At 33.5% G+C, this 26,339-nt stretch overlaps 1 protein-coding gene across 4 annotated transcripts in view; it reads left to right on the top strand.

Annotated features, from left to right (window-relative positions):
- The window catches only part of LOC128559083 (uncharacterized), a 33,495-nt gene extending 16,652 nt beyond the window's left edge, over window positions 1-16,843 (top strand). For 2 of the 4 annotated variants that reach the window (XM_053550101.1, XM_053550099.1), the window contains one exon: window positions 6,964-16,843. In XM_053550101.1, the coding sequence (XP_053406076.1) occupies window positions 7,481-8,557 (1,077 nt within the window). In that variant the 5' untranslated portion in view covers window positions 6,964-7,480 and the 3' untranslated portion in view covers window positions 8,558-16,843. The remainder of the gene's footprint in view (window positions 1-6,963) is intronic. The other 2 variants (XM_053550097.1, XM_053550098.1) reach the window with 1 other exon arrangement.
- The last annotated feature ends 9,496 nt before the right edge of the window (window positions 16,844-26,339 follow it).

Raw genomic sequence — 26,339 nt, 5'->3', positions numbered from 1 at the left:
GCCCTAGTTTCTACTGCTGACGCTAAGCTACTAAAACTGAGGTCTACAGCTCCCTCTACATTACCAATATAACATCATTGGTATGATTATCTAATCTATCACTAACGCCTCTACTGTACCCTTGAAATACGGACAATCAATATCTATTCTAGCAACATCTCTAGCCTATGTCACTCCCATCTATGTACTTACATCATACGGGTTTTTCTCTAAAAAACTGACTGCTTCAACTAAGTTCCGTCACTATTCACACATTACAACCTTTATCCCTCATAGCGATTACATCCCCTACCATTACAAGTACCTGTTTTTTGTAGGACATGTACTTACAATAAGCATACCTAACTCCTCAACATCACTTAGTTCTATAATACTATTTCCACTCATTCTGACCTACTTGACTTACCCTATCGCTATCTCTATTTTCTTCCGCTACCTCTACTCCTAGTCGGTCACGCCATCTACCTCTATTTCTATTTTCCTTACTATTTTCTATTCTCGCCTTTACTACTTTCCTGTTCCTGCTCTACTTCTAACTCTGCCTGCAGGATTGGCACTATTACCGCCGTACTTCCACTCCTACAGTAATATGACTATGCCCTATTCGACCACACTTAAAACACTTCAGTACACCAAAGGTTGATAACCTCTACCTCTATTTAGCAACATTGCTACTACCTCTATTACAAAGTTCCTACATACGACTACTAGGATACTGGTCACTGGGTATTTCATTGGTTTATATTAGCTCCGGTCCTTATGGTTCGATTCACGAAAACTGGGACCCTCCTCGAGTCTTTGCAAACAAATCGCATCTTCTGCTACATCCTTAGCTTTAACTAACTTCTTACTACTCAAATTCTGGTTATAGTTCTCTATTAAATACATCTAAAAATTGGTCCCTAAAGAATAAAATCTAACAATCCTTCGTACGTTCTTCTCTACTCTACCTTACTCCAATCTAAGCAAACCATCTAACTATCTACGTATTCTGGCTAGAAAACATCACAAAGGTCTCATTATCCCGAGGCCTCAGTTTCTAAACTTTTTCTTAATAGCCATCGTCCCGATGAGTTTCGAACTGACGTAGCAAAGGCGGCTTTCAGTTTATCATAATCCTTCCTATCTTCCACCGGAAGCCTATCAAAAACCACTCCTTTCCGTAACCCTTTAGAAGGAACGGTAAGTTAAAGTGACCAATATCTCTTTATCTCCAGTCCTGCGCACAGCGTACGTTTTCGACACCATTCAAGTATACCATCCATGGAATCAATTTTCTCATCAAAGGGAGTCATCTTAACCTTACCTTTTTCCTTACTCATCATTTCTAAGTCAGTCCATTAAACTTATGCTCTGTTTTCTAATCTCCTACTTTCTGCTTTCCTTCCTTCTCTGTTTCTATTCTAAATTCTAGCAACATTAACTTTCCTTTTTCCATTTCTTACTTATCCTTTCTAACTTACGGTCATATTCTATCTTTTCCTTCTGCAACCTAGCCTCTAACTCTAACGCTTACTCCCTACTCTGCTTCTAATCTTTCCTTCTCAGCTTCTAAAACTTACTTTTGTCGTTCTTATTCTATCTTTCTTTCTGCAACCAGCTTCTAACTCTACTCTAACTTTCTCTGCTTCCTAATCTACTACATGTCCCTTTCATCACGTTCCCTACCTGCTCTTTCCTTAAACAAAGGTGCGTAACTCCTCCTCCTTCATACCTAACTCCCTTTCCTAACCTTCGTTAACCTCTAACTACACTAGTCCATGATTACACTACGTTAACCTCTATTAACCCTACGCACACCCTACTATAAACAACCTGAGACACTAAATAAACAATCGTGAAGGGAATACTAGACACACTAGTTTACCTACACTAAAGCCTACAGTTTACCACTTGGAGCCAAAACAAAAATACTCAGTACTCTACGTATATACTACACCTAACGTCCTCACTAAAAATAAAATACACTAAGTGTGCGCAACAGTCTATGTGTCTATCAAGGTTTGCATAGGCAACAACAACAAAGTAGCAGTGTGACAGTAGCTGTAACAATACCCTACCTTATCAAATATCAGTCAACTGTAACTGTGTTAACACTTTGTGTAACAAAATAAAAGACAAAATAAACCAAAGTGCTTTATCCTAAGATAAAAGAATATATAACACAACATGTAGCACTAAAACATAAGAGTATGTATAAACGTATATGCAAGTAAACAAGCTTGCTAAAACACACAAATTAAAATACGTATCTAGTATGTATACAGTACACTAATACAAAATAGGATCACTGGGAGAAGTAGGCGAACGCAACAATTAAGAGTGAGTAGGATAACTCCCCTTGTCAAGGGCGGTCACTCTCAGCCAGATATATGATGGCTTAATCATAGAGTGACACAAAAACCCAAAAGAAAAATAAAAAGGAACGAACTCACACTCCAGAATCCAAGTGTCGTAAACAACTGTCTATCAATCCCTGTGACACTAAAGCTGGTTAGCTGAGCTATGGATCTGTCTTGTCTTGTCTGAGGTAAGATGTCACTCTGAAAAGGAATAAAACTATTATATGTGTACCAATAGAACAAAAACAGAGGAACCCTTTACAAATTATTGCTGCAGTTAAATGGGTGTTAAAATGATTCGAAATAGCTACTGTGTCTGGTCGACCAATCCCACTTCTGACACCATTGTGACAGTAAAGCCGTCCCGGCGACAGTACCTTCAGAACAAATCAACAACCCATTACAATATTTACAAATTTATTTACAAAAGATATAAACAATGAATAGATAATGAAAAGAAAAAAAAACTGATTATAAGATAGAAAAAAAAGAAAGTTCAGTATCTCTAGATACAAACGTTCTTATAGTCCATTCTAATCTGACGTGACCACAAGGACTTTAATGTTAATTGTGAACTTTAAGTAGCACAAACGAAACAGCTTCTAAATTCACAATACATCCCTTTAAACCGTGAAAGTAACGTTGATTCCGTGTTGCTCCCTATGGTGGTAGTGATTGCATCCCTGAGCTACTACAGAGATAACAAAAATCAGCGGCTTTGCGGGTTAACGGCACAACCATGGGACGAAAGGCTCTGCGCTGGGAATATCACATCCAGGCGAGTGAAGACAAGTGAACCTCGGGCATTGTACATCCGGGTTATGACATCACCAGGAAAAATCTCTGCGGAAGAAGCTTAAATATATAACATATGGTAAGCACCATAGCAAAACAAATAAGTCAAGTGCATAAAACCCTGCTCCTTTGGGTACAACCATACCTCCGTAGGCTCCCATAAGTAATACGTGCTACGTATACAAAACTAGTGCTCCTAAGTTTCCAACGTCACATGATAAAATACGTCACTTTATACGTCCATTATTACAAGATGGGATTTACTTCTTAAAAGACTAAGTTTAAAGTATGACAAGATATGAAAAGTATATGAGAAATACATTATAGATACGGACATGATAAACTGCAGCCATTATTTACAAACTACAAATTAACAAAATTCAATATAAATAAAACTGTTAAATGAAAGTTGCATCCTAATAATATCTAATGCCCATACACTACAACGGACATTAATTAGATTGCAATAGACCTGGCACACAATTACAAATTACAATAATATATTACAAACATGGCACATAGACTTGCCATATAAATTATTACATAACAATACAATGCCGTAATGGCGTCATAATTAACAAAAGTTTGACAGTAAGTTTTTGAAACAGTGCTTTACACAATTATCACGATACAAATTTCAGTACCAAAATTTACATCTTAGAGAAATGAAACATTTAGACTCCTTCTATCTAAATAATTACAAAAGTTCTGAAAAATTTAATAAATCAAATCCTGAATACCGAAACTAGCAAAAATCAATATGCCGAAAAGGTAAATGTTACAGAATTCTGTAGAAAGAACAAAAAAATTTACCAAATAAAATTCGTAATGCAAAAATCATACAAAACTCTAACAAATAAATTCTACCTCGGATCGAGCATAAATTCTAGCAAGATTATAATTCAGACATAGATTCGTCCTATAAAGTCGTAAGGTGTTGAGCGCAAGGCAGATCCTAGTCCAGTCTATTAAGGTAATGTCCCCAAATATCTAAATTTCATGGGATTCACGGCAAGCCGTGAGCTATGACTATTGTCATTTTCACGGGATTCACGATATAGGCCGAGAAAATCTAACTACTTTGGCGCGAATTTTAATTGACAATTTGAGGCCCATTATGAGTTGGTTTTGGGGATAAAAACATAAATTACTGAAGTTTAAAAAAATATCACTTTCTTATTTACTTGAACAGAATTTAATGAAATTACATGGAAATTTAAGTTATGAAATACAGAAAAACATGAGAGGTATTTCATGCGAGAAATCTGACATTTACCTCAATAACTCAAAAATATACAAAAAGATGATTCATACCTGCATTTAACACATATAAAATAAGGCCCGTAATGTCAATTTGTCAAACTTTGTAGCCGCTAAATTTCTGCCGCATATAAAATCGGAAATAAAGTTTCACGAACCGTTTCTAGGGTTACAGAACATATTTAATTGATTACGTTGGTCTTGAATTTTTTTCCTACTGATAAACATACTGGATTAAGGAAAAACTGAATAATATGTTTTTGACATTGCACCTTTATTGTCTAGCAGGTATGCGCGAAACAATAACATATCTCTTATATGCACAGTCGGGCATTTTCCTTTTGTAGCTGTTATTAGTCATTGGATAGCAGAAAACTTTTTAAAATTTTAAATAAGATTTCCATTGAAATAGTGGTGGGGTAAATAAGTCAAACATGTACAAATGTGAGCTTTTTTTGTGTACATTTGTGTATACTACCATGTATTCCTAGTAAACGTTAAAAACTAAATCTCTATAACATTGAGTGAGATATTAGATGTTTTTATCAAGTTTCATATTTACTGCAGTAAGAATGCTTAAACAGAGGAAGATAACCTGGCCCTAAAATAAAAAAAGGATGTTTTCACCTGTGCATTTTTCTGGCGCTTATTTCGTTGTGGAAAGATAATGCCCTTCAAGCTCAAATCTTAAGTGCACAAATAGCTTATCCAAAAGCCTTGAGGACTGTCTTCGCAAAAGCTATCAATATATCAAGAAATACAATATTTGCATTTCAGTGAGGTCGATATAACTGTTTCCAAGGTTGAAATATCCTCATATTGAACGAATCTGATTTTATTTTATTATAAAAGCGAACATCTAGACGGTTAATTTAATACAGACAAGAGAAGTTTATGGCTCTGTCCACGAGACAATACGACGTCTTATCATTCAATTTGTGACTATGTTTGGACCGGTGGAATGGAGTCTAAAGGCAGAATTTATGATATACCTACCTATAGCACTTCAATTATATTACATATCTTCAGTATATCTATCTTATATCATCTCAATGCAATGTAATGCCAGATTGAGCCGTATTAGTGTTAGTGTTTGTAAGAAAATTCGCAGCGAATGACTGTACTCAACTAACACACCAAACGTCAAATTTGTAAAAACAACTTCATAATTTCATTCCTTTATTATTCAAATATGTTTACTCACGGAGGGGTTTCTAGAAACAATTAAGTTGGATTTTATGCAAAATGGGAGGTTACTTTACTTTCAAAAACTATCTTCAAATATATACATTTATTCTATAAGAATATGTATTTGTTAGTATTTATCCTTGTCAAATCAGTTTTTTTTAAGTTTATGTTTACATTAAATAGACTTCAAGATAATGAAAATTACAGACAGTTTAATGCCCATGAATTATTTTCAGCCGATGCAGTCGAGGGAATATAAGTTTAGCTTTGTAAGTTCATCCGTCTGTCTATCTTTCCGCCCATCTGTCCATCAGTCTGCAGTCGCTATCTCTGACATTGTTTAAAATATCTAAGAGAAACATGGAAGAAATAGTAACAATTGTAGTAAAATGCCTTCTTGTAAGTTTTGGTCATACTGATAAAATATTGTAGATATGTTATCTGCTCTAAAGAAATAGAGTCCTACTAGTTTTAGTCGGACAGTTTGAAGAAACCTTGTGGTTTTTAGATGCTGAATAATATAGTATAAAAGTGTTGTTTTTTTCTAATTTATGACCATATGAGACACGAATGGTTTCAATAAAATTAGTAATTATGCCAACTAGGAAAGAAATATTACCCTAAGGGTTTAAGTTATGTTGTTTGACTAACACTTGGAACTTATATAATGACAAATATGTAGGGGTATTTTTTTGTAAATGACATTCTAATATTCATTTTTGCTACGAAATTGTGAGACCAAGCTAATTACATATATAGGTTTTTTTAGAGAACAGGGTACTGTTTCCCTTCTTGTCACTGAGGTCAAGGTACAAGTCGCTGTTACAAAAGTTAGAAAATTGTTCATTCTGAATTACTTCGCTTTGTGCTAAAACGTGTTAAATTTTATTTTGTTGGGCTTACCAACTAAGTATAGGTCATGTGGCGACATTCCAGCTTTGGCGGCGGCGGAAGACCCTAGGTGACCCACCGTGCATTATTTCATCAAGGGCGGGCACCCTGGTAAAACCACCGACCTTCAATAAGCCAGCTAAATAGCTTCTCGACTTGAAGAATTCAACCCCCCGAGTGAGGCTCTAACCTACGTCGATGTAGGGCAAGTGATTTAAAGTCAGCGACCTTAACCATTCGGCCACGGAGGCACCCAGACGAATTAAAACCTTCACAATCATACTTGAACATGTCAGAATTTTAATCCTGTTTCACACCAGTTTTCTCTGGTCATAGGGATTTTTTCTTTGATAACGAATACGGGAGATAGAGATACTTTTGTCCACATGTGCCGAGGTGCTTTCAAATAAAAATGTGATATGCACAAAACCCTGTGTTCATTTATTACATATTACGGTTTGAATTGTAAAAGTTAATTGTCTTTTAGCAGATAACCTTGATAGCAGCCGGTCCAATAGACGTCCTCTGCATATTAACATTGATGAGCTCGCAGAAAAAGGCACGGAAGAAAAGATTACAATTCTGGCAAAAGTCATCTACAGCGCACAAAAACACGTCAGAGGATCGAAAACATCGGAATATTTACTCGAGGCTGTATCTATCATAAAAAATATACTTATAGACATAAATGTGGACTCAGAGAAAGTGTTTGAAAGGTTTAACATGAAACCATCACATGTTTGTTCAGAAACTTTCCAAGGTGGTAGTTCTGGATTTGAGATCGACAGCTGCGATTATGGCGTATCTGTTTCCAGTCTTGTAACTGTAATTAAATATATTTTTGTAAAACCTAATGATGAAGAATCTAAGGGGTTTGAACTTGATCAATTTATTTCGTCTATATATGACATAATGCTAAGTTTCCAAATGATCAGAAATTAAAATATCCCTTGGTAGATATAATTCCGTCAAATGATAAATCAGAGGGAGAAGCTCTAAACAAAATGATTAAAAAGGTGAAAACACCGTATGTTTTAGTTGCAAGGAATATACATCTTATAACAAATGATTCTAGACTTGAACGACTGATTAGAGAAATAGAAAGTTTGAATGTGATTGCTGCAGGAGGCTCATTTCGTGATTCCAATGGACATTGGAAAAAGGGTTGTTTTCAGTCTGTTTATCGAAATTTTTCCTTAAAATATTTTGAAGGTTATGACGAGTCTTTCCACGAATGTGTGTTCTGTGATTATATACAGGGACCTTTTGTTACAACTACCAGTTACTTGAAACAAAATTTATTTCGAGAGTTATACGAAAACAATGGATTATATGAAGACTGGTTTCTCCGACTGTTTCAAAGGGGAAAAGAAACGATTGTGTGCCCGGACGCAATGTTTTATGTTAATAATGGAACTGAAATTTCAGATTCAAACTGGATAAAGTTTGCACAAAAATGGGATCTATTTAAAGTTAAAACACCGGAAGGACTTACAGTTACCCGAGGTTGTGAGAAGCAGACAACTTCAAGTAGGCCCTCACAATCACTGTCGCCGTGTGCTTTGCAGAAAATAAGTAATGGTATAAAGAATATAATGCGAATTTGCGAGGAAACCGGTGTCATATGCGAACTACAAGAAGGCACTTCGTTAGGTGCTGTTAAATTTGGAAAAGTTCTCCCTTGGGAATTTGACTTTGATATAAGTTTTTTAGTGACAAATTGTTCGAAATGCAAGCAGCTTCAAATGGCTTTCGAAAAGACAGCGGACTTAAATGTTAATAGCTTTTTATCGTCTTGTTGCAATAATAAAAGTCAGAGAAAAAGTTTTGTCTCAAACTACCAAGGTTTCTACGGTGATTTTTTAGGAAACCCTGTCTTGGACAGTGATATCCTTATAAAAGCCGGTTTAGCACCTACGAAAATATTGTTTGATGGACAATGGGTTAATGTTCCTAGAAATCCTGGTCTATCCATTCGAAATAGATACGGCAGAGAGTTATATCAACATGCTGAACACTGGAGGTATACTGGAGGTGGAGTTGCAAATGCCAAACTTAACTACACAACTAATCTATTTTAGCATGCAAAGAACAAGGCAGTCACGACTGTTTGGATAGATATAACGCCGATGGCGACTTGTCATTCGGAGAAGTACTTCCATGATGCTTACTTAAGTGTTTATGACGATTATAAAGAGATGCTTGTTGAAGTGTATACGATTTCAAAACAATTTAGTGCTGCCAAGCTTCATATTTACATATGAATATAATACTACTTGGACTTTTCATGTAATAATTAGCCGGGTTGCTTTAATAATGCTTATTGCTAGTTACATGTAACAAGACTTCACATTAGTTATATTGCATCTGTATTGCTAATTTCATGTGCTATTTGAGGTAAAACGCGACACGTTGCGGGCTCTAGTGTAGCATCTTGCGATTTGGCAAGTGTATATTTCAAACAATGCAGTTTATTTTTCACCAGTAGAGCCAACCAGTTTGTGTACACGGGTCGAAGTTGACCATCAAAGCAAGTTTTTGAAAATGATGTCGCGGCGTATCCTTGGCAACTCTAACGGATACTGAAACGGCACAAGCCAATCAATTTTCTAAACGTTTATACTATTCGAGGATAATTAATTTTTACTGTATGCTGATATAAAATCATTGCTTTACACCGGCAAATATATATTGGAAAAATCGGAAGAAATTCGCCGTTTTCTACTTGAAGTTGATCAAGTGTTTAGCTGCACTCTCGACTCATTAAAATATCCCTGAATTAAATTTTTGATATCTTTTCATATATGGTGTTTAAAATACAAACCGAGTCTAAATGACAAATAGAATTGGGGGATCACCGACTCACATTTTTCAGTATATGCGTATATTTTCTACTCTAATTCGACGTCTGCAGATATGTAAGAGACATTATAATTCAGCCATTATGTTTAGCTTATCAGTTGCACCATTTTAGTGTGTTACTGGTGATATTTATCTTGGTTCTTTAAACAGAAGGTTTTCTTTTCAAAAGAGGTGTTTATTACCGTAGAACTGGTGAATTTAGTGCAAAATAATTCCAATGCAGAATTTATAACATACACCATCACGACAACTTCGCTAAAATATACTGATCATGTTTATGAAAATCGCTTTAAATATATTTTCCATTTGATAATGTTTATTCTTCACCCATTTCTTATTCAAACCACCAATAAATATGTTTTCCATTGTAATATACTGCTGAAATGAAGAATTCATGCATATGCCATTGTGTAGATAGTTCGCAGTTTTCACACTTGAAAAAAAGAAATGAAGCATCATTATCATAAAATAGCATAGATAATTATTATACAACAGGTTCAAATATTCTTAATTTTGATAAATTAGCCGCCCCTCCACGAAAGAAAAGTTAGTTTGTATTTTTGTATCTTTATTTCTTAATGTTTTCCCTAATATACCTACTAAATTCGCACGCACACACACAAACGCACTCGCATAATTAGGTCATACAGTTCTACTATTTAGTTTCTTAATTATCCAGCCTTCTAACATTTTACTAAAGATTAATTACCATAAGCTTACCCGGATAATTACCTGCTCCACGCAAATGTTAACACATTTTGACGGCGGAATTTTGTCTTGTATTTTCTGGTCAGATAGTTAATTTTTCAGTGGTGAAGTTGCAAGCTACTTGTTGGTTAGGTTAACGGCCCGTCGTAACATATAAAACAACGCTAAAGCCAAAACAAACAATTTTCTTTCTTTTTAATTTCATGGAGTATTTAACAGTCTTGGCATAGTATGTACACGTATTTGTGATAATTGAAAGGTTTCTAAATGTTAGGAAAAATAGTATATATGTTTCTATTATATGTCTATGAAAACAAGGGAACCCTTTCTTTACACACGTCAGTGGAGAGCTAAAAACCTCTTTGCAAAGGATGGTTTTTTATCTAGCTATAGCCAAAATGTTGGAAACAGAACCTTTTCAGAGCAACATCCTCCTAATAACAAAATCTGTTTCTCCGTGCTTGCACTTTATTTAGAATCGAGGTGTCTGACTCAAAATATATTCAAAGGGTAATGTTATTCAGAGCAAAGGACAAGGGTGCCGATTTTGTCGCATTCTCATGATTACATTTAACATAGTCTAAATATTAAAAACAGATTTCTACACTGCAATTACATCGCACAAGGTAATAGAATTTTGAAAGCTATTTTGATTTATTTTTACTAAGAAAAATGAAGTAGAAGAGTTTATCTAAAAAGGGGAATTTACAAGAAAAATACTCCTTTGCGCTATCCCGTGATATTGGGGTAGGTGTAGCGTAATGAAATTTTACGCGAAAAGGAATACGGCGATAGAATAATTTTATTTCTTCAAAAGACAAAAATAAAGTTTTCATCATCATGTTAGTTTTGAGTGAAATTCTATGGTTTCAAAACTAATATTCTTTCGCTCTACCTTTAAACACAAGAAACCGGCGGCAACTACCGTCATTGAATGGGCAGGTATATAGGCAGTGGCTTATCAGCAGTGTTACTTATGCATGTAACATATTTTGCTTGACCAGCATAGAGATTTTATACAACATTTGGTTCTGATAAAGTTAGGATATGACCTTAATGATGATGAATATACGCTTTAGTGTAACAAAGTGATATTTTTATACTGTACATAGTCATATTGCAAAATCAGTTCATTGAATAATAGATTGATTGTATAATATATGGTGGCTTTAATAAATTTGGACCTCTACAGACATTTTTTATCATAATATGGACATTAATTCCATTAGTGATTTATATTGTTAAATATTGAATCCATTGTTATAGACATAGTACTAGAGAAAAAGAAATGACATAAATATTTATCCAATCCTGCATTTACCTGTACATCTTCATGACACAAGCTAACATGCATAAAGATGTAAATGTATGGTTAAACGCTTAGTGATATATCATTTCATTATGATGCCAATTTTCATGTTAAATACTGAAATTGTTTTTCTTGTTTTATATATAATATGTGTAGTGATACAAATAACACTATATCTAAATTTCAGTTTCAATAGTGATTCTGAATTTGATACCAGAGTTAAAACATTTTCTGATGTTACACAATAATAATGTATATGACATTTATTGTACATTGAGATAAGTTATTCCCGCAATAATCCATGTATAATTGGGGATAAACTATTTACCAATGATTTGATAGGTAGAACTATCAGGAAGAGCATGTAAATTAAATAAGAAGTTTCAGAAAATTTGATAAAACGCTTAAAACGATCAAATCAAGACTTAGGATTATATTCAGTCTTAAAGTTTACTTATCAGCAGCCAGGTTTATTTTTTAATGTTTTTTCATCATCTAAAATTTTAGGTGCTATTCTTACATGTTATTGATGAAATATTGAATAGGGTACGTGATTTATTGTTATGCACATAAACAAAACATTTTCTCAAATCATAACATAACTTGTAAATCCCCTGCTTGAATATCATGTAGATTATTTGTAATGTGCATTTAATAGTTCTGATGTTTAATATTTTTAACACTGAATTTTCTCAGATGTCGTAAAAATTATGTTTTTATTTCCATTTCAAAATAGTAAAAGTTATTATTCCTCTCGTATAATTATTGTATTGAATTCGCTTTCTATATAGAATGTCAGTTATTCTTCCCAAAACAGTTTCCTTAAATTTTGAAAGTCTTTGCCTTTAGATTCTTTGATCCTGTCTGTCGTGTGGGGTTTCTAACGTTTTCATGTGAATTCCCTGTCCACATTTTCGCTGCAGTCTAATATGTCAATTGCACTACGACGCTCATATTACACATTGCCAAATGCTATTCGCTTGTCATGGAATATGCGGCATGCATTGTTGAAGAATTCAACGTAATGTGTATCAATACCATGCACATAGTCCTCTGGTGATTTTTATACCTGCAAACTCTGGATCGCTTTCTTTAGTATACTTTCATCAACAGAGTCATTGATTATCAGCTTTGATGGTACATAATACGGATCCATTCTACATGTGTAGGTTAGGTGGCCGTTTTCATGTTTATTCCGGTAATGAGGAACAATATTGTCCAACATTGATTTTAGACTTTTTGATGATCCTTTGCAATTTTTCATTCCATGGTACACCTTGGCTTTGACGGTAGCGGTTTTATCAGTGAGCTCAAGGTGCAAGGTTTTATCATGCATTTTTGGTCCCTCTCCAGTCGGCTTGATTACTTTAGTTACACCTTTGCCTGCATGTCAATTGTCATTGGCATTGCCAAAAGTTTTCCGTTCCTGACGAAGATACTATTTACAGAGGCATTTCTATCATGTTCACGAATATAAATAGAAATATCACCATTGTCAAAATTTTCATACAGCCATTTTACTAATACAAGTTCGTGTTTTTGACTAACGGGTTAGTCATCCTTAGTGACAGTGGAATCTCCAACAACTGTATGTGTCATAGTCCCAATGGCAATAATGTCAGACAGTTTAGCGTTTTTTCTAGTTGGATATCTTGCATCTGTTAAAATGGTTAGTCCTTTATATTCAGTAGAACTGTTTTCAGCTGCGTCAATTGCGTTTATTTCTTCTTCCTGTCTAGCTTCTATGATTGCTTCTAAGGCTACATCTTTTGTCACATCACAGTACATGGAGTGCACACTTAAAAGATGATTCCGCACAAACATTGAACCTTCACAGAACCGGTTGTACTGACTGTATCTAAGTCCTGACATATAAAATCCATGTATCACTTGCATGTGTGCTGAGAATCGCCTCTTTTCAATATGAGGTGAGGTGTCCATTTTCAGTTAGTGGTTGTTCTGGCAACGGAATTAAACTTTTCCAGCATGACAAAATCTTACTATTTATTCAAGATCTATCTGGCATTCCACGTGTTGCTAAAGTATTCCCGCACATATATTTCTTAAGGCCAACTTGCTCAGAAGTAAGTGTTCCTCATCAATTGCATCTTGCTCTGCCGTTAGTATGGTTAGTTTGTTTCACATCATGGGCTTCCAGATAATAATCCAAAACAGTATTTAGCAACTGTGTGTTTTGACATCAATTATATTGTCGCTGATCAAAGACTTGCATTTGTGGAATTCGCTCAATAATGATAGCTTGCTTTCTTCAGATGGCACATAGATAGCACATAGAATTAAATAGATCTACTTATAACAGGATTACTTTTTAGTTTACGTTTTAAATTCCGTCACTTCATTGGAGATCCTGAATCAGGTTTACTTTTCTTCCTGGCATATGAAATCAAAGTTCATCAAAAATGAACGTCAGTGGTCGTGCTTAAAGATTTGCGAAGAAATAAAATACATAAATATCTAACATATAAATACGCATTTGATGAGGAATATGCCGGATTTTATAATTGTCGGAACGGAACCAAATAACTTCATCTTAGACGCATTCCATCTTAATTTTAGCAGATTTCGTTACATGTACGTTATATATTATATTGAAATTTACTTGGATTCTACTTATTAATACGCTTTTTCACATAATTATCAGCATCATGCCATGGAATGAAATGTTTATTGTTGTTTTGTATAAAGGTCTTTGAGGACCAATAAAACACTAAATGGTGCAGCTGAAAAACACAATGGCCGAATTATGATGTTTGTAACGTATCTGCATACGTCGAATGACGGTAAAATATTTACGAATGGCGGTTGGGGAAATGTAATCATATGTACCGAAAAACTTAAAAAACTTGAGTCGGTAACCCCCAATATCAGTTGTCATTTGGACTTGGTATACATTTTAAACACCGTGTAAACCACGTCATGTCGTCCATTGTATTTTTTTTCTTTGAGTGCTACTCAAAATGCCTTTCCGTTCCTTGTACTGTTTATCTTTTGTACCAACTTCTTGTGACACATAAATCATTTGCCATTCATAACCCTGATTTTCGAATCTTTAATATGAGCTTTATATAATATATATTTGCCATTTTCTCTTCTCGTCTTCAGGTTCCTTAAAGGAAAGACTAGCCACTAGACTGATAATAATAAATTTGTAATTGAATTTAACATTTTTTTTTCTATTTTGTTGAAAAGTTATATAATTACACATGTCTATTTAAGAGAGATTTTTGAGATTTTGTTGTATATAAGATATAGTTTACATTTACACGTAAAAACCTAAGAAAGTAACAACTTTATCAAATCGAACAAAAGGCGTTTGTTTGAATCTTTGGACGCAGACGTATTATATCGATTATTTTGCGTCGTTAAAAATATTAGAATTGATTTCATAAGTAAAGTATCAATACATGCCTTATATACTTTTTTAGTACAAAATATAAATGAATTAGTTCCTCTTTTCTTCTATATGTATTTGCATTGTATGCACAAGCGCTGGAAATGTGCAGAAAAAGAGTTAATTTATGCTTGCATTTGATTTTTACAATGGCGATGATCCACGAATGTATTTATCACTAGAAATAAATAGGGATGAATTGATTAATCATTTGCTTTTCTCAATCGGCTATTTAGATTAAATGTTAAAATAAATCGGGAACGCGCTAGATGAAATGATGGATTCATTCATGTTTGATTTTATACCTGTTTTGAGTCATGAATGCTTTTTTTCAGTTCATGTCATATAAGTATTAAACATTTCTTTCTTTCAATATTGGCATTCATTCTACATACACGTACAAGTTCGAAAACATGCAAAATGTTTGACCTTTGAAATGGTCGGAGAATATCATTTTCACTACACATATTGATTGCATCCCGTATTTTTGAAATATATAAATTATTTAAATCCCGTATTTCCGGCATATACGGGAAATATACGGAGTTGTATACCAAGCATATACGCACAGACACGTCCCGTATTTTCGAAAAATAAAATTATTTAAATCCCGTATTTCCGGCATATACAGGAAATATACGGAGTTGTATACGAAGAATATACGGGAAATTTAATCCCTGTATTTTCGGAATATACAAACTATACATATCCCGTATATCCAGAATAAGCGGTAAATATACGGAGTTGTATACAAAGAATATACGGAAAATGTAAGACCCGTATTTTCAAAACATACAAATTATTTGAATCCCGTATTTCTGGCATATACGGGAATAATACGGAGTTGTATACCAAGCATATCCGGGACATATACGTCCCGTATTTTCGAAATATACACATTATTTAAATCCGTATTTCCGGCATATACGGGAAATATACGGAGTTGTATACGAAGAATATACGGGAAATTTGATCCCTGTATTTTCGAAATATACAAACTATACAAATCCCGTATATCCAGAATATACGGGAAATATACGGAGTTGTATACAAAGAATATACGGGAAATGTTAGTCCTGTATTTTCAAAATATACAAATTTTTTAAATCTTGTAATTTTGGCATATACGGGAATAATACGGAGCTGTATACCAAGCATATACGGGACATATACGTCCCGTATTTTCGACATATACAAATTATTTAAATCCCGTATTTCCGGCATATACGGGAAATATACGGAGATGTATACGAAGGATATACGGGAAATTTAATCCCTGTATTTTCGAAATATAAAACTATACATATTCCATATATCCAGAATATACGGGAAATATACGGGGTTGTATATGAAACATATACGGGAAATATACGTCCCGTATTTTCGTAATATACGGATTTATGTATTCCCGTACACTAGACATATACGATAATATACGGTGTTGTATTCGATCAGAATAACCCTTTTTAGAATTTCCCGTATTTCAATAATATACGGGGTAACGTATACTAAGAATTCCGTATTTCATAGTATACGGAAATCCGTATTTTATTAGTATACGGACTTTTAAATATACAAGCCCCGTACAAGCCCGTATTTTAGTTTTCCCGTATTTCTTCCCGTATACGGGTAATATATAGGACCCCGTACACTCCCGTATATTATTTTTTCGCAGTGTTGGTTATTCCTATTGATGGTTTCAAAATGCAGATTCAAAGCTTGAAGACTAGATGTCATTTTTGTTACTACCCTTCTTAGTCTAACGCAAAATGCTAACTAAGCTTTGTAAAAAGAGCTAGTATGCGGTCAATTGACGATTTAATTTCATGAAAAATGGTACTTAAAAATGTTTTAAATATTTCGAAATTTCGTTCATATGTCATTTTATGATACATGTGTATGAGGGTTTGCCTGATTTTACCAGAAATATCTATCGACGCATGTCGGACTGTTGCTCCATTTCCGATGTATGATCAGCACGAAAATAGTATACCAGATCCTATATCTTATATGAAATCAATATTTTTACACGGATTAATTTATTGTGAATCATGAAATAAATTCTACCAAATTAGACATCAATCTCCACATCTTATTCATGCGTGATTACGAGTTCAGAGAAGAGTCTGTTCTATATGCATAATATTGAGCAACTGGCATCATTTTTTCACATCCCTGGTAAACGACCAGCGAGTCCCGACCTTCCGCACGAGAAAGACGAAGAGACAAAGACAGTGATGTCATAGTAAGGCAGTATTGCTAGTCCAGCTAATATACTTTATTCTTTAAGGATAGATCTTCAGATGACGATAAATCATTGCAGGTAGCCAGACGCAGAGAATCTATTCTTGAGACAGTGTCTTTTTATAACAATAAAGCACAACTTCAGGTCCGATGCCAATAATCAATTTATTAGCGGGAACCTTTTGATCAAGTGCAGTTACAAACTCTTGGTAATAAATACTAGAAAATATGTTATAAAACCCTCACCAGATGCAGCTGAGTACGGAGATTTAGCCACATCTGTTTCTCCGGATGCACTGGATTTCGAAAATGTAGTTTCGTGTTCACAATCTGAACACTTAAATTTAAATAATCATAAGTTATATCAAGGAAATGTCGTTTACATGATTTACACCCTTTACACCCTTTATCAAATATCTCATTAAGATATTTCATATCTGCAAGTCTTCTTTTCGGAACATGTCCGTAATCACCTGAATGTTTCAATTTATAACATTTGATTTTAAAGAAAATCGATATTTTCTTTTACACTTTCCTAGCAAATCTCACCACACGTCTCTTAATATTTCATGTCGATTCATTTCATCAATTCACTCCCAATATACCGTATATACATGCAGCTTCGCATACTTTTTAAAATATTTTGTTAAATAAACAACAATTAAGTGTGTCATTTCTTAATGGGGTAGGGGTAAAATATCATCAAATATTGACAAATATAAGCCGGTGACCCCTAAGTATTCATGTGTCTACTAGCTGTACACACATTGCACAAAACAGCGAACCGAACTTAAACGTTTTTTATCGAGCCGATTTTTTATAACCTGTATTTTAAGGCAAAATTTGTAACAAAACTTGATATGAGGTTTTTTTCCGATCTGACGTCACAATATCGTCTCTGACGTCCTAAGCTGAATTCTTATTTCGTTGAATTTTGTACCCAGCTGAAAAAACCACATTGGACGAGCCATTCCTTTTTATTATTTTCCTTTAAGGCTCTAACTCTTTAAAAGTTTATGCAAAATTGAATATAGAGGTTTTCTAACCATAAAAGCATGCACATTTTATATTTGGACCACTACTTTATCATAAAATCAAAAGTAACTTTAATACAGGGGGTATTAAAGACAAAAATATCGCTCATCCATAGCAAAGGTTTAACAATAGTGTGACCTATATCTTATGCCAATCTTGTTCCAAACAAAGTCTGAATACAATCATATTTATTTCTAAATCATTTATGATTTTTGGACATGTTGAAAAATGGAATTGAAAATATCGCAAATCAGTTGCCTGTAAGAAAAGGAATGTATTTAGATTATAAATGTATAGTTTATTTTACTTGTACAAATTATTTGGAACATTAATGTTATTTTTTGTAACTGACCCGTGCGTCTATATTGAAACAAAATAAATGTCTGAAAAATATGAATATTGTACAACAATATGTGTTTCTATAGAACACTGATGACTGCGAATACTGTCAGTGTCTGGTCATATGTTACTTGTTGACAGCCGTTTCGTCAGGTAAATTTAAATATTTGGTTGTCAGGGTGCCAGTTGGAAGGGGATGGCTTAAAACTACTACTAGAAACATTAGATCATCAACTCGGTAGGAGATGTAAATCCTTAACAAATCATCCAAAGACGTAAAAACAATTTTAGCCATGGTTAGAAGAACAACACAGATTGGCAGCAGTTTCCCTTGATAATCATGGTTTAGGTAGCTAAACATATCTGAACTTTGGGCTGATAAATACTAGTGTAACCGTCAGTTCAGTTCTAGACCACCCCACCCCCAACCCCACCCCTCCAAGTTGGTTTCTGGTTTCTTCACCATGAAAGAAAAACTTAGACAAAATCATCTGGTTAATTTTCCACATAGTAACATCAGACTGATTTATTTTTTAATTTCAAAGTGCAGTCCGGTCAGCACTTTCACGTTTCAATTGCCTCGACTGCAGACTGGAATGCAGTTCACAGTTGGTAGGTCTTGCAGAAATCAAATTATGAACTGCAAATTTGTAAGTAGTTCGTAATGCGAATTACAATTTACAAACCAGCGCAGTTTGAAAGTTAGAAGAGCAAACACTTTTCCATATTGAAATAGAAATAAGAATACAGTGTGCATAAAACCGCACAGTGAAAGCCTTACCAAGCGGTTGATTTTCATGATTAACTTTATGATTCACAAATCTTCAGTTTAAAACACTAACTGCAGACCAGTTCATGAACTGCAAACTGTAGGCTTATCCGTGGGTCACATTTCTAATGGGGAAGTTCAGACCCATTCGCATTTAGAATTTAATTTTTGAATGTAGACAATATTACCTGTCCAAGATCTCCAAACTTAAAACGAAACTCACTACTCACTAGCTGGATCTTCCACAGTATCTATCTCCTTTATTAGTTTGTAGCTATATGATAACTAATAGAAGTTATGGTGAAGGGAGTTAGTTCATTTTCCATCTAGTATAATTATACAATTCCAAATAACATTATACAGGGAGAAGTAACCGTTTCCAGTCTAAAGCTATGAATGGTATTTTTTTGAAAGTGTATCTATGTCAATAACATTTGTACTGCAAAATATTCTTTCAAAGTTCCATTTATCAGTTCTTATGTACAATGACATAGCGAGAAGAAAATTTAGCATTTCAATATGATTCTATGTTTCAGGGAAAATTGGTCCACTTTAGTTGGTTCTGTTTTTTATAGTATAAACATAACCACGTGACTTAACTGTTATTAGTGAATGGAAAAGAAGCCAAATTAGTGGATTATCCCCAACTAAATTATATATAACTAAATAAATGAAAAAAATATATTTATTTCTAGTAAAGAAGGTTATCAATTGTATGTTTTGTGCTATTTGAAGAATGCTCGCGAAAATCATTTTTGGATATTCGATTATGCAAACAAACATAGGGTACCTTTAATAGTCCCGACACCAATAAGGTAGTTATATATATTTTAAACAGATATTGTTTACGATGTAGTTTTAGTAAACCATGTAAATTTCAAAGCTTCCTAGTATCCAAATGAAATTAAGCCGAAAAACAAGGAGAAGGTTGAGTGCTTGATTTCTTCGTAGACAGGTTCGATAATATTGACCCTTCGTTCAATGATCTCAAACGGTTTCTATAAGAAAGTCAAACTTGATAACATTTCCATTTATAGAAAAAGTTCCCTAACGTACACTGTTGAAAATTTCCTAAGCTTTTCATGAACTGTTCATGAATTATTACATGAATGAAGCCATCAGTTTTTCATGAACTGAAAATGAGACTCTTTTATGTTAATGAACAGATCATGTTCACATTTCGCGACTTTGTTCTTGAACTAATCCAGAATTTGTTCATGAACTGTTCATGAACAAATGTCTTAATCTGTTCATGAACAGTTCATGAGCTTTTCAGTGAAAAGTTCATAAAAAATTTCATCAACCTCAGATCTTGGCAGGGGCCACAAACAAACAACATCCTTTGCATTTGACAACTATAAGGTAAAGTGTTGTTCCGATAGTGGACAGAGACTATTTTTATAGTCTCAGTCACTGTGACAATGACATTTTACATTATATTATGCTATAATGTTACATTATTCAGTGCACTCATGTTCCTTTTAAACTATTCTTTGCTATAGTAGGATAAAAATTCCTTCTTTTATTTGCCGCAAAAACTTCTCAGAATTGCTGCATCACATATGAAAAAAAAAATACAACATGCAACAAATAATGAAAACTGATCATATAACATTATGAATTTAATGTTCATGAAAGTTCATGAAGAGTTCACGAACTTATTCATTATTGTAAAGGGTAATAAACCTAAGTATCATATTGTATAATAAATGAATATTTCAATGTTCATGAACTGTCATGAATTAAGTTTGCTATCAAACTTTATGAAAAGAATATGAGCAAATCATGAACACCTTTAACATAATGATATGAGTAAAACAGTAAACTCAGAGTGGGGTTTGGGCCATAATAAGAAGTAAATAATTGTTGCACAAAATACAAACTTTAATCAAAAGATTGAAATTCAAATACTAACCTTTCTTCCGGGTCGTTAAAACTTGGGACATTTAACAAGGAGTCTATATTTTTTTTAAATGAACGATAACGACAACACCATAATTACTTATTTAACATTCATGTTCCTTTTAAATCATTCTTTGCTGTAATGTGATAAATAGTTCCTTCTTATTTACTACACAGACTTCTCTATTCAAATGTGCAAAAAAATATCCCCAGCATGCAACAAAATAATGGAAACTGATAATTTGACGTTATGAATTTAATGTTCATGAAAGTTCATGAACAGTTCATGAACCTATTCATCATTGTAAAGTAATGTAAAGTAAGTATTATGTATAATGAATGAATATTTCAATGTTCAGGAAAGTTCAGGAACTGTTCGCGAATTAAATTTGCTAAAGATGTTTTGTTCAGCAATCACCTAACATTTGTTCATGAACTTTTCATGAAGAATTGTTCATGAACACACTTTATGAAGAGATGATGAGCAATTCATGAATACTTCATGAATGCACATAAACTGTTCATGAACATTATATCGACAGGCAAATTTTAATGAAACTGTTCATAGTAATGTAGCCATACATATTTCCCGATACATGAACAAATAAAATGTTACAGGTCTATATGCTTGATATTTCACACAGTGTCAAATATTAACTCTTCTTACATTTCTACCGTTGTTATGTTATGATTTTGTATTCTTTTTACATCAAAACTATCTATTAAAGAAAGATTGTAGGACTAAATAATACTTAATACACAGGATATAATAGATTTACTGCAATATTTTTGTTACCTGTATAATGGCTGCCAGGCATTATACTAGGCTTTCAATTTAAATGAAGCTGGTTAAAAGAAAATGCAAAACTACCTGGAAGAATAAATAAATAGACAAAGATTACCATCGGAAAAAAAATCTTTTGCTTGTGACATAGAATTAAGAATTGTGTCAAGATAGTGTCACATTAGGTGTCCACTCTACCAGTGTCTGTGTGGTATGCTTTCAGTGATTCACCCGTACCGAAATTAAAAGAAATGGCGTTTGATAATGTGGTGTGATAATGCTCCAAGAAAAGATGTTTAGCTTACTCTTGAAAAGAATCAAAGTCGTTAACCATTTTAATAAATATTAGCTAAATTTTAGAAGAGAGATGAGGGGAACCAGTGAATTGAAAATGTCGTGTTTTTTGTCTCCTGTATAAAGTAAATTAACCGCTGTTATAAAGACTCTATAATACAGACTTTTTTTATATTTGAATTTTTTGGACTTATAGTAAATTAAAATTAATTGGACATGTGAATATTGGATTATTGTGTGTCTAAGGTTGGTAAATTTTGAGTTCTGTATAATATAAACGCCCTATTATATTGTCACGGAATGCGCCATATTCGTTGATTTGCACGGTTTTTGAACCTGATCTATTGTGTCACCAGTCCTCGTCAATTTAATCTGAAGTATAGTGCACAAAAAATGAATGTATCAATATGAATGAGAACACAGACAGTAATGAAAAAAGCAGAGAAAAAAGAAAACGAAGTGAAGGCTCAGGTGTAATTGAGCTAGATATAAGAAAAAAAAAATAGACAAACGAAAAAACATAATCTCAAATATGGCACAAATCAAATAGCAAAATGAATCAGCTGGTAAAGAAACAAAGTAAGATCATAACAAAACATCTTTCAAGAAAAGTCAAACAGTCAGGAAATGTCAGAAATTAAAAAGCAGCTGAAAGAAATGAATGAAAAGCTTTCAAATGTGATAACGAGAGATGACGGTTCATTAAGAGATATGATAAAAGATGTATTTGATCAAGTGAAAGATGAGCTGTTGAAATCAGTTTCAAAACGTATTGAAGTCCTTGATGGTAAGTTGTTCAATAAAGAGGTTGACAATGATATATTAAAGGAGAACATAAAATCACTAGAAAAGGAGATTGGGACCAGAAGGACAACAATGACAAGCTTAGATCAGATCTCGACGCTGTAAACCACAAAACAGATAGGTCGGTCAACCGATTAGAACAATACTCCCGTAGAAATAGCATCATTATCGATGTAATATCAGTAACACCCAAAGAAAATGAAGAAAAATCTACGTAAGTCTGCAATGCACTGATCGAGAAACTATAAAATCTCAAATTAAACCTGAACGACAGTGACATTGACATTGCCCGCAGAGTAGGAAAAAGGCGGAACAACAAGCAGCAAATCATTGTTAAATTTCAATCTCGCATTCTACGGGATAAGATTATGTCCTATAAAAAAGTTGAAAGGCACGTGTATCTTTCTAAGTGAGGATCTCACTAGTCTAAACTTTCATATTTTGTCTTGTTTAACGCTCAATGCTCCAGATGAAGCATAAGCCGCTTGGAAGCAAGCAGGGCGTATCTTTTATGTAAACAGCAATAAGCACGAAGTGAAAGTACGCGACTTCATAAACTGGATTGAAATGAAATTGCCAGAGTGAGAACACACTGACAAATATAGAAATAACAAGCATTTGAAATAAACTAATGTAAACAGCTAAGCCCATGAATCATAACATTTGTGTTTCTCAACATAATATGCTTTCTGACTCCTCTGGACAAACTATATTAATCTTTAGTAATAATAAAAATGTGCACACAAAGTGTGGAAAGTATAGATTTAGTAGTCAAATAGCGTGGTGCAATAGGGATGAATAGTTACATGGTATTCATGATTATCATTGATGAACAGGTAAATATTGCGCAATTCTTGACAAAACTGTATTTATAGGTGAGCGCTCACGGACTTTCATTGCAACAATTGAGGCCAAAAGAAGTTTATACATTTTTTTGAAACAATATTTCATATCCTCCATGAAAACCAATTTCTTAAGTGTCAATGCCGTGCCTATCTGTATTTTGTTCATTTATGTTTGTCATAGGGGAGGTAAAACTCATTTGTAAAAATATTAGGGGATAGGGTAAAGCAGCCAGTCTACCAGTTTTTTTCTACCAGTTTTTCACTGTTAAATTACAGTAACTATTTTATTGTCATTTTTAGTAATTGGTCGTGATTAAGTTCGATGTATATATGTCTCACAATGTCGTAATAAAATATAATCTGGACTGAGTCAAGTTCTAATGTGATATTAAGGGTCAAAGGTCATTTTCAAGTAAAAAAAACATGAAAAAATAGCCCTTTATAATTTTTCTTTGTTGATAATATCTTGTTGATATTAGTCAATGATATCAGTTCATTTTAATAAAGAAATGTTATAGACTATGAGCCAGAAGGGGTTTTGCTCATCCCCCCCAGGGGGAATTTTGTGGACCATATTTTTTTGAAACTCCAATGTGTGGTGAACATTTCGGCATAAATTTTGCAACTGGCAAGTGGGGCTTTTCTCCGTAACAACACCTTAAAATACGTTACCCTCAAAACCAATAATTTTTTCATCAATTTTTACAGACAAATGGTACCATTATGTTAATAAATCATTTCAAGTTTGCATATTTTATTACAAGGTGTATACTAGATGCTGCAATTTGATTAAATTTCAATATCTAAAATGTGATGTTAAAGAAGAAAAATATCAGAAAAAGATACCTTACCCTAAAAAAACAACATTTTTGACATGAAGTTTTTATTGCAAATTTAGATGACCAGGTAATTGGAAATTTAAGTTACTATTAAAAAGTTCGAAGTTCAGCAAAAACAATGATATATAGATTGATAGTATAAGTTAAGGGAAAGCATACTTTTAGCGATTCTTAAAATGTAACGTCATTCTTCCAAATTATGCTAATTTTCAATCATACCTACTTCAAACATGTTTTTCATTAAAATGTTCTATCAATTTTATATTGACATTCTTCAGTTACATGTAATACAACTATATACTTATTTATCAACAAGCCTCTAACTTGTAAGATGTCTTACATTGAGTTCTACATTACATTTTACGTTACCAAACATGCAAATTATATTGTATGTCTTCATTTTCTTTTGAACACACTTTATCAGTTGAAAAAAAAAAACAACAACAATATAATTCTGTTCCCAACAGTGTAGTTTTGCATTTCAAACTGAAGGTTTAACTTAAAACACGTATAAATATATCAAATTAAGTTACAATTTACGTTACCGAACAAACTAACTATATATCTTGTGTTCTGTTACCTTAAATATACCGTAGCACTTAGAAAAAAACATATCTACAATTCAATCAAAATATGTTTTAACATAGCTTTGCATTTTAACTTTAAACCCATGTATTTAAAAAAAACAGTCTACGTTACAATTTACGTCGTACGTTACCTAACATATAAGCTATACATTTTCGTGTATTCTGTATTGTGAACATATACTTTATCTTTGGAAAATAGCAAGCTTACAATGATTTTTGTTTGTTTTAAATATTTTGCTTTCAATTCTAAACACATTCTAGAATCTAATTTACATGGTCCATGATTACACCTTCACGAGAACACTACGCACCCAAACATTTTTTAAACAACTGATATATATATTCAGCTATTTAAGCTCATTGTAGTGACATACTTAAAATATATACATACATTGCCCAACACGTGCTCTATAAAGATGCTAAATTTGAAACAGGCATATCACGATATTTAGAAATCTTGTGCATCTTTATGCACACAAATTTTACATTTTGTTAACTGCTGTATGTTGTAACTGTGATTGTTTTGAATGTACAGTAGATTCATTCATCAACATAGACTTCGTCCAACATGTTGTCAATCTCAACTGTATCCTTAAGTAGATATACCATGTACATGTATCTTCTATGGAGCCGGTATCCAGTAATGGTCATGACTGGAATACTTTGCCTTAAAGTTTCTTTAATACGGTATGTATATAATGATGGTAGTTCAATAAGACAATTATAGGAACTGCCTCCAAATAGGATATTCTGCAAGTGAAATTAATGTAACTCTAGTAGGTAAAGTAAAGTGCATTTGATTGCCCAGTCTGAAGGCAAGTTCTTACAAAACTAACTCTTTTGATGACAAATATGGGACTTTAAACTTTTATGGGTGAATTCCGTTACCAATTGACAAGTTTATGCCAGACAGAGGACCTATTTGATTTCCAGTCATTTGTTCCACCTTCCTGCATTTAACCTAAGTGCATGAACATCAAGTCCATCTCCATGACAGCAACTATGGAACAATTATATGGTGAGCAATACTTGTCCTGCCTCGCAAACTGCAGTGTCGTTGTTTGGGGATCAGTGTCCTTCATGTCTATTTTACTAATTCCTTCATTCCGAGGTTGGTAGTTTACATTACC

Source organism: Mercenaria mercenaria, chromosome 8, assembly GCF_021730395.1.
Source record: "Mercenaria mercenaria strain notata chromosome 8, MADL_Memer_1, whole genome shotgun sequence".
Taxonomy (NCBI): domain Eukaryota; kingdom Metazoa; phylum Mollusca; class Bivalvia; order Venerida; family Veneridae; genus Mercenaria; species Mercenaria mercenaria.
This window is presented reverse-complemented; position numbering and strand designations above follow the sequence as displayed.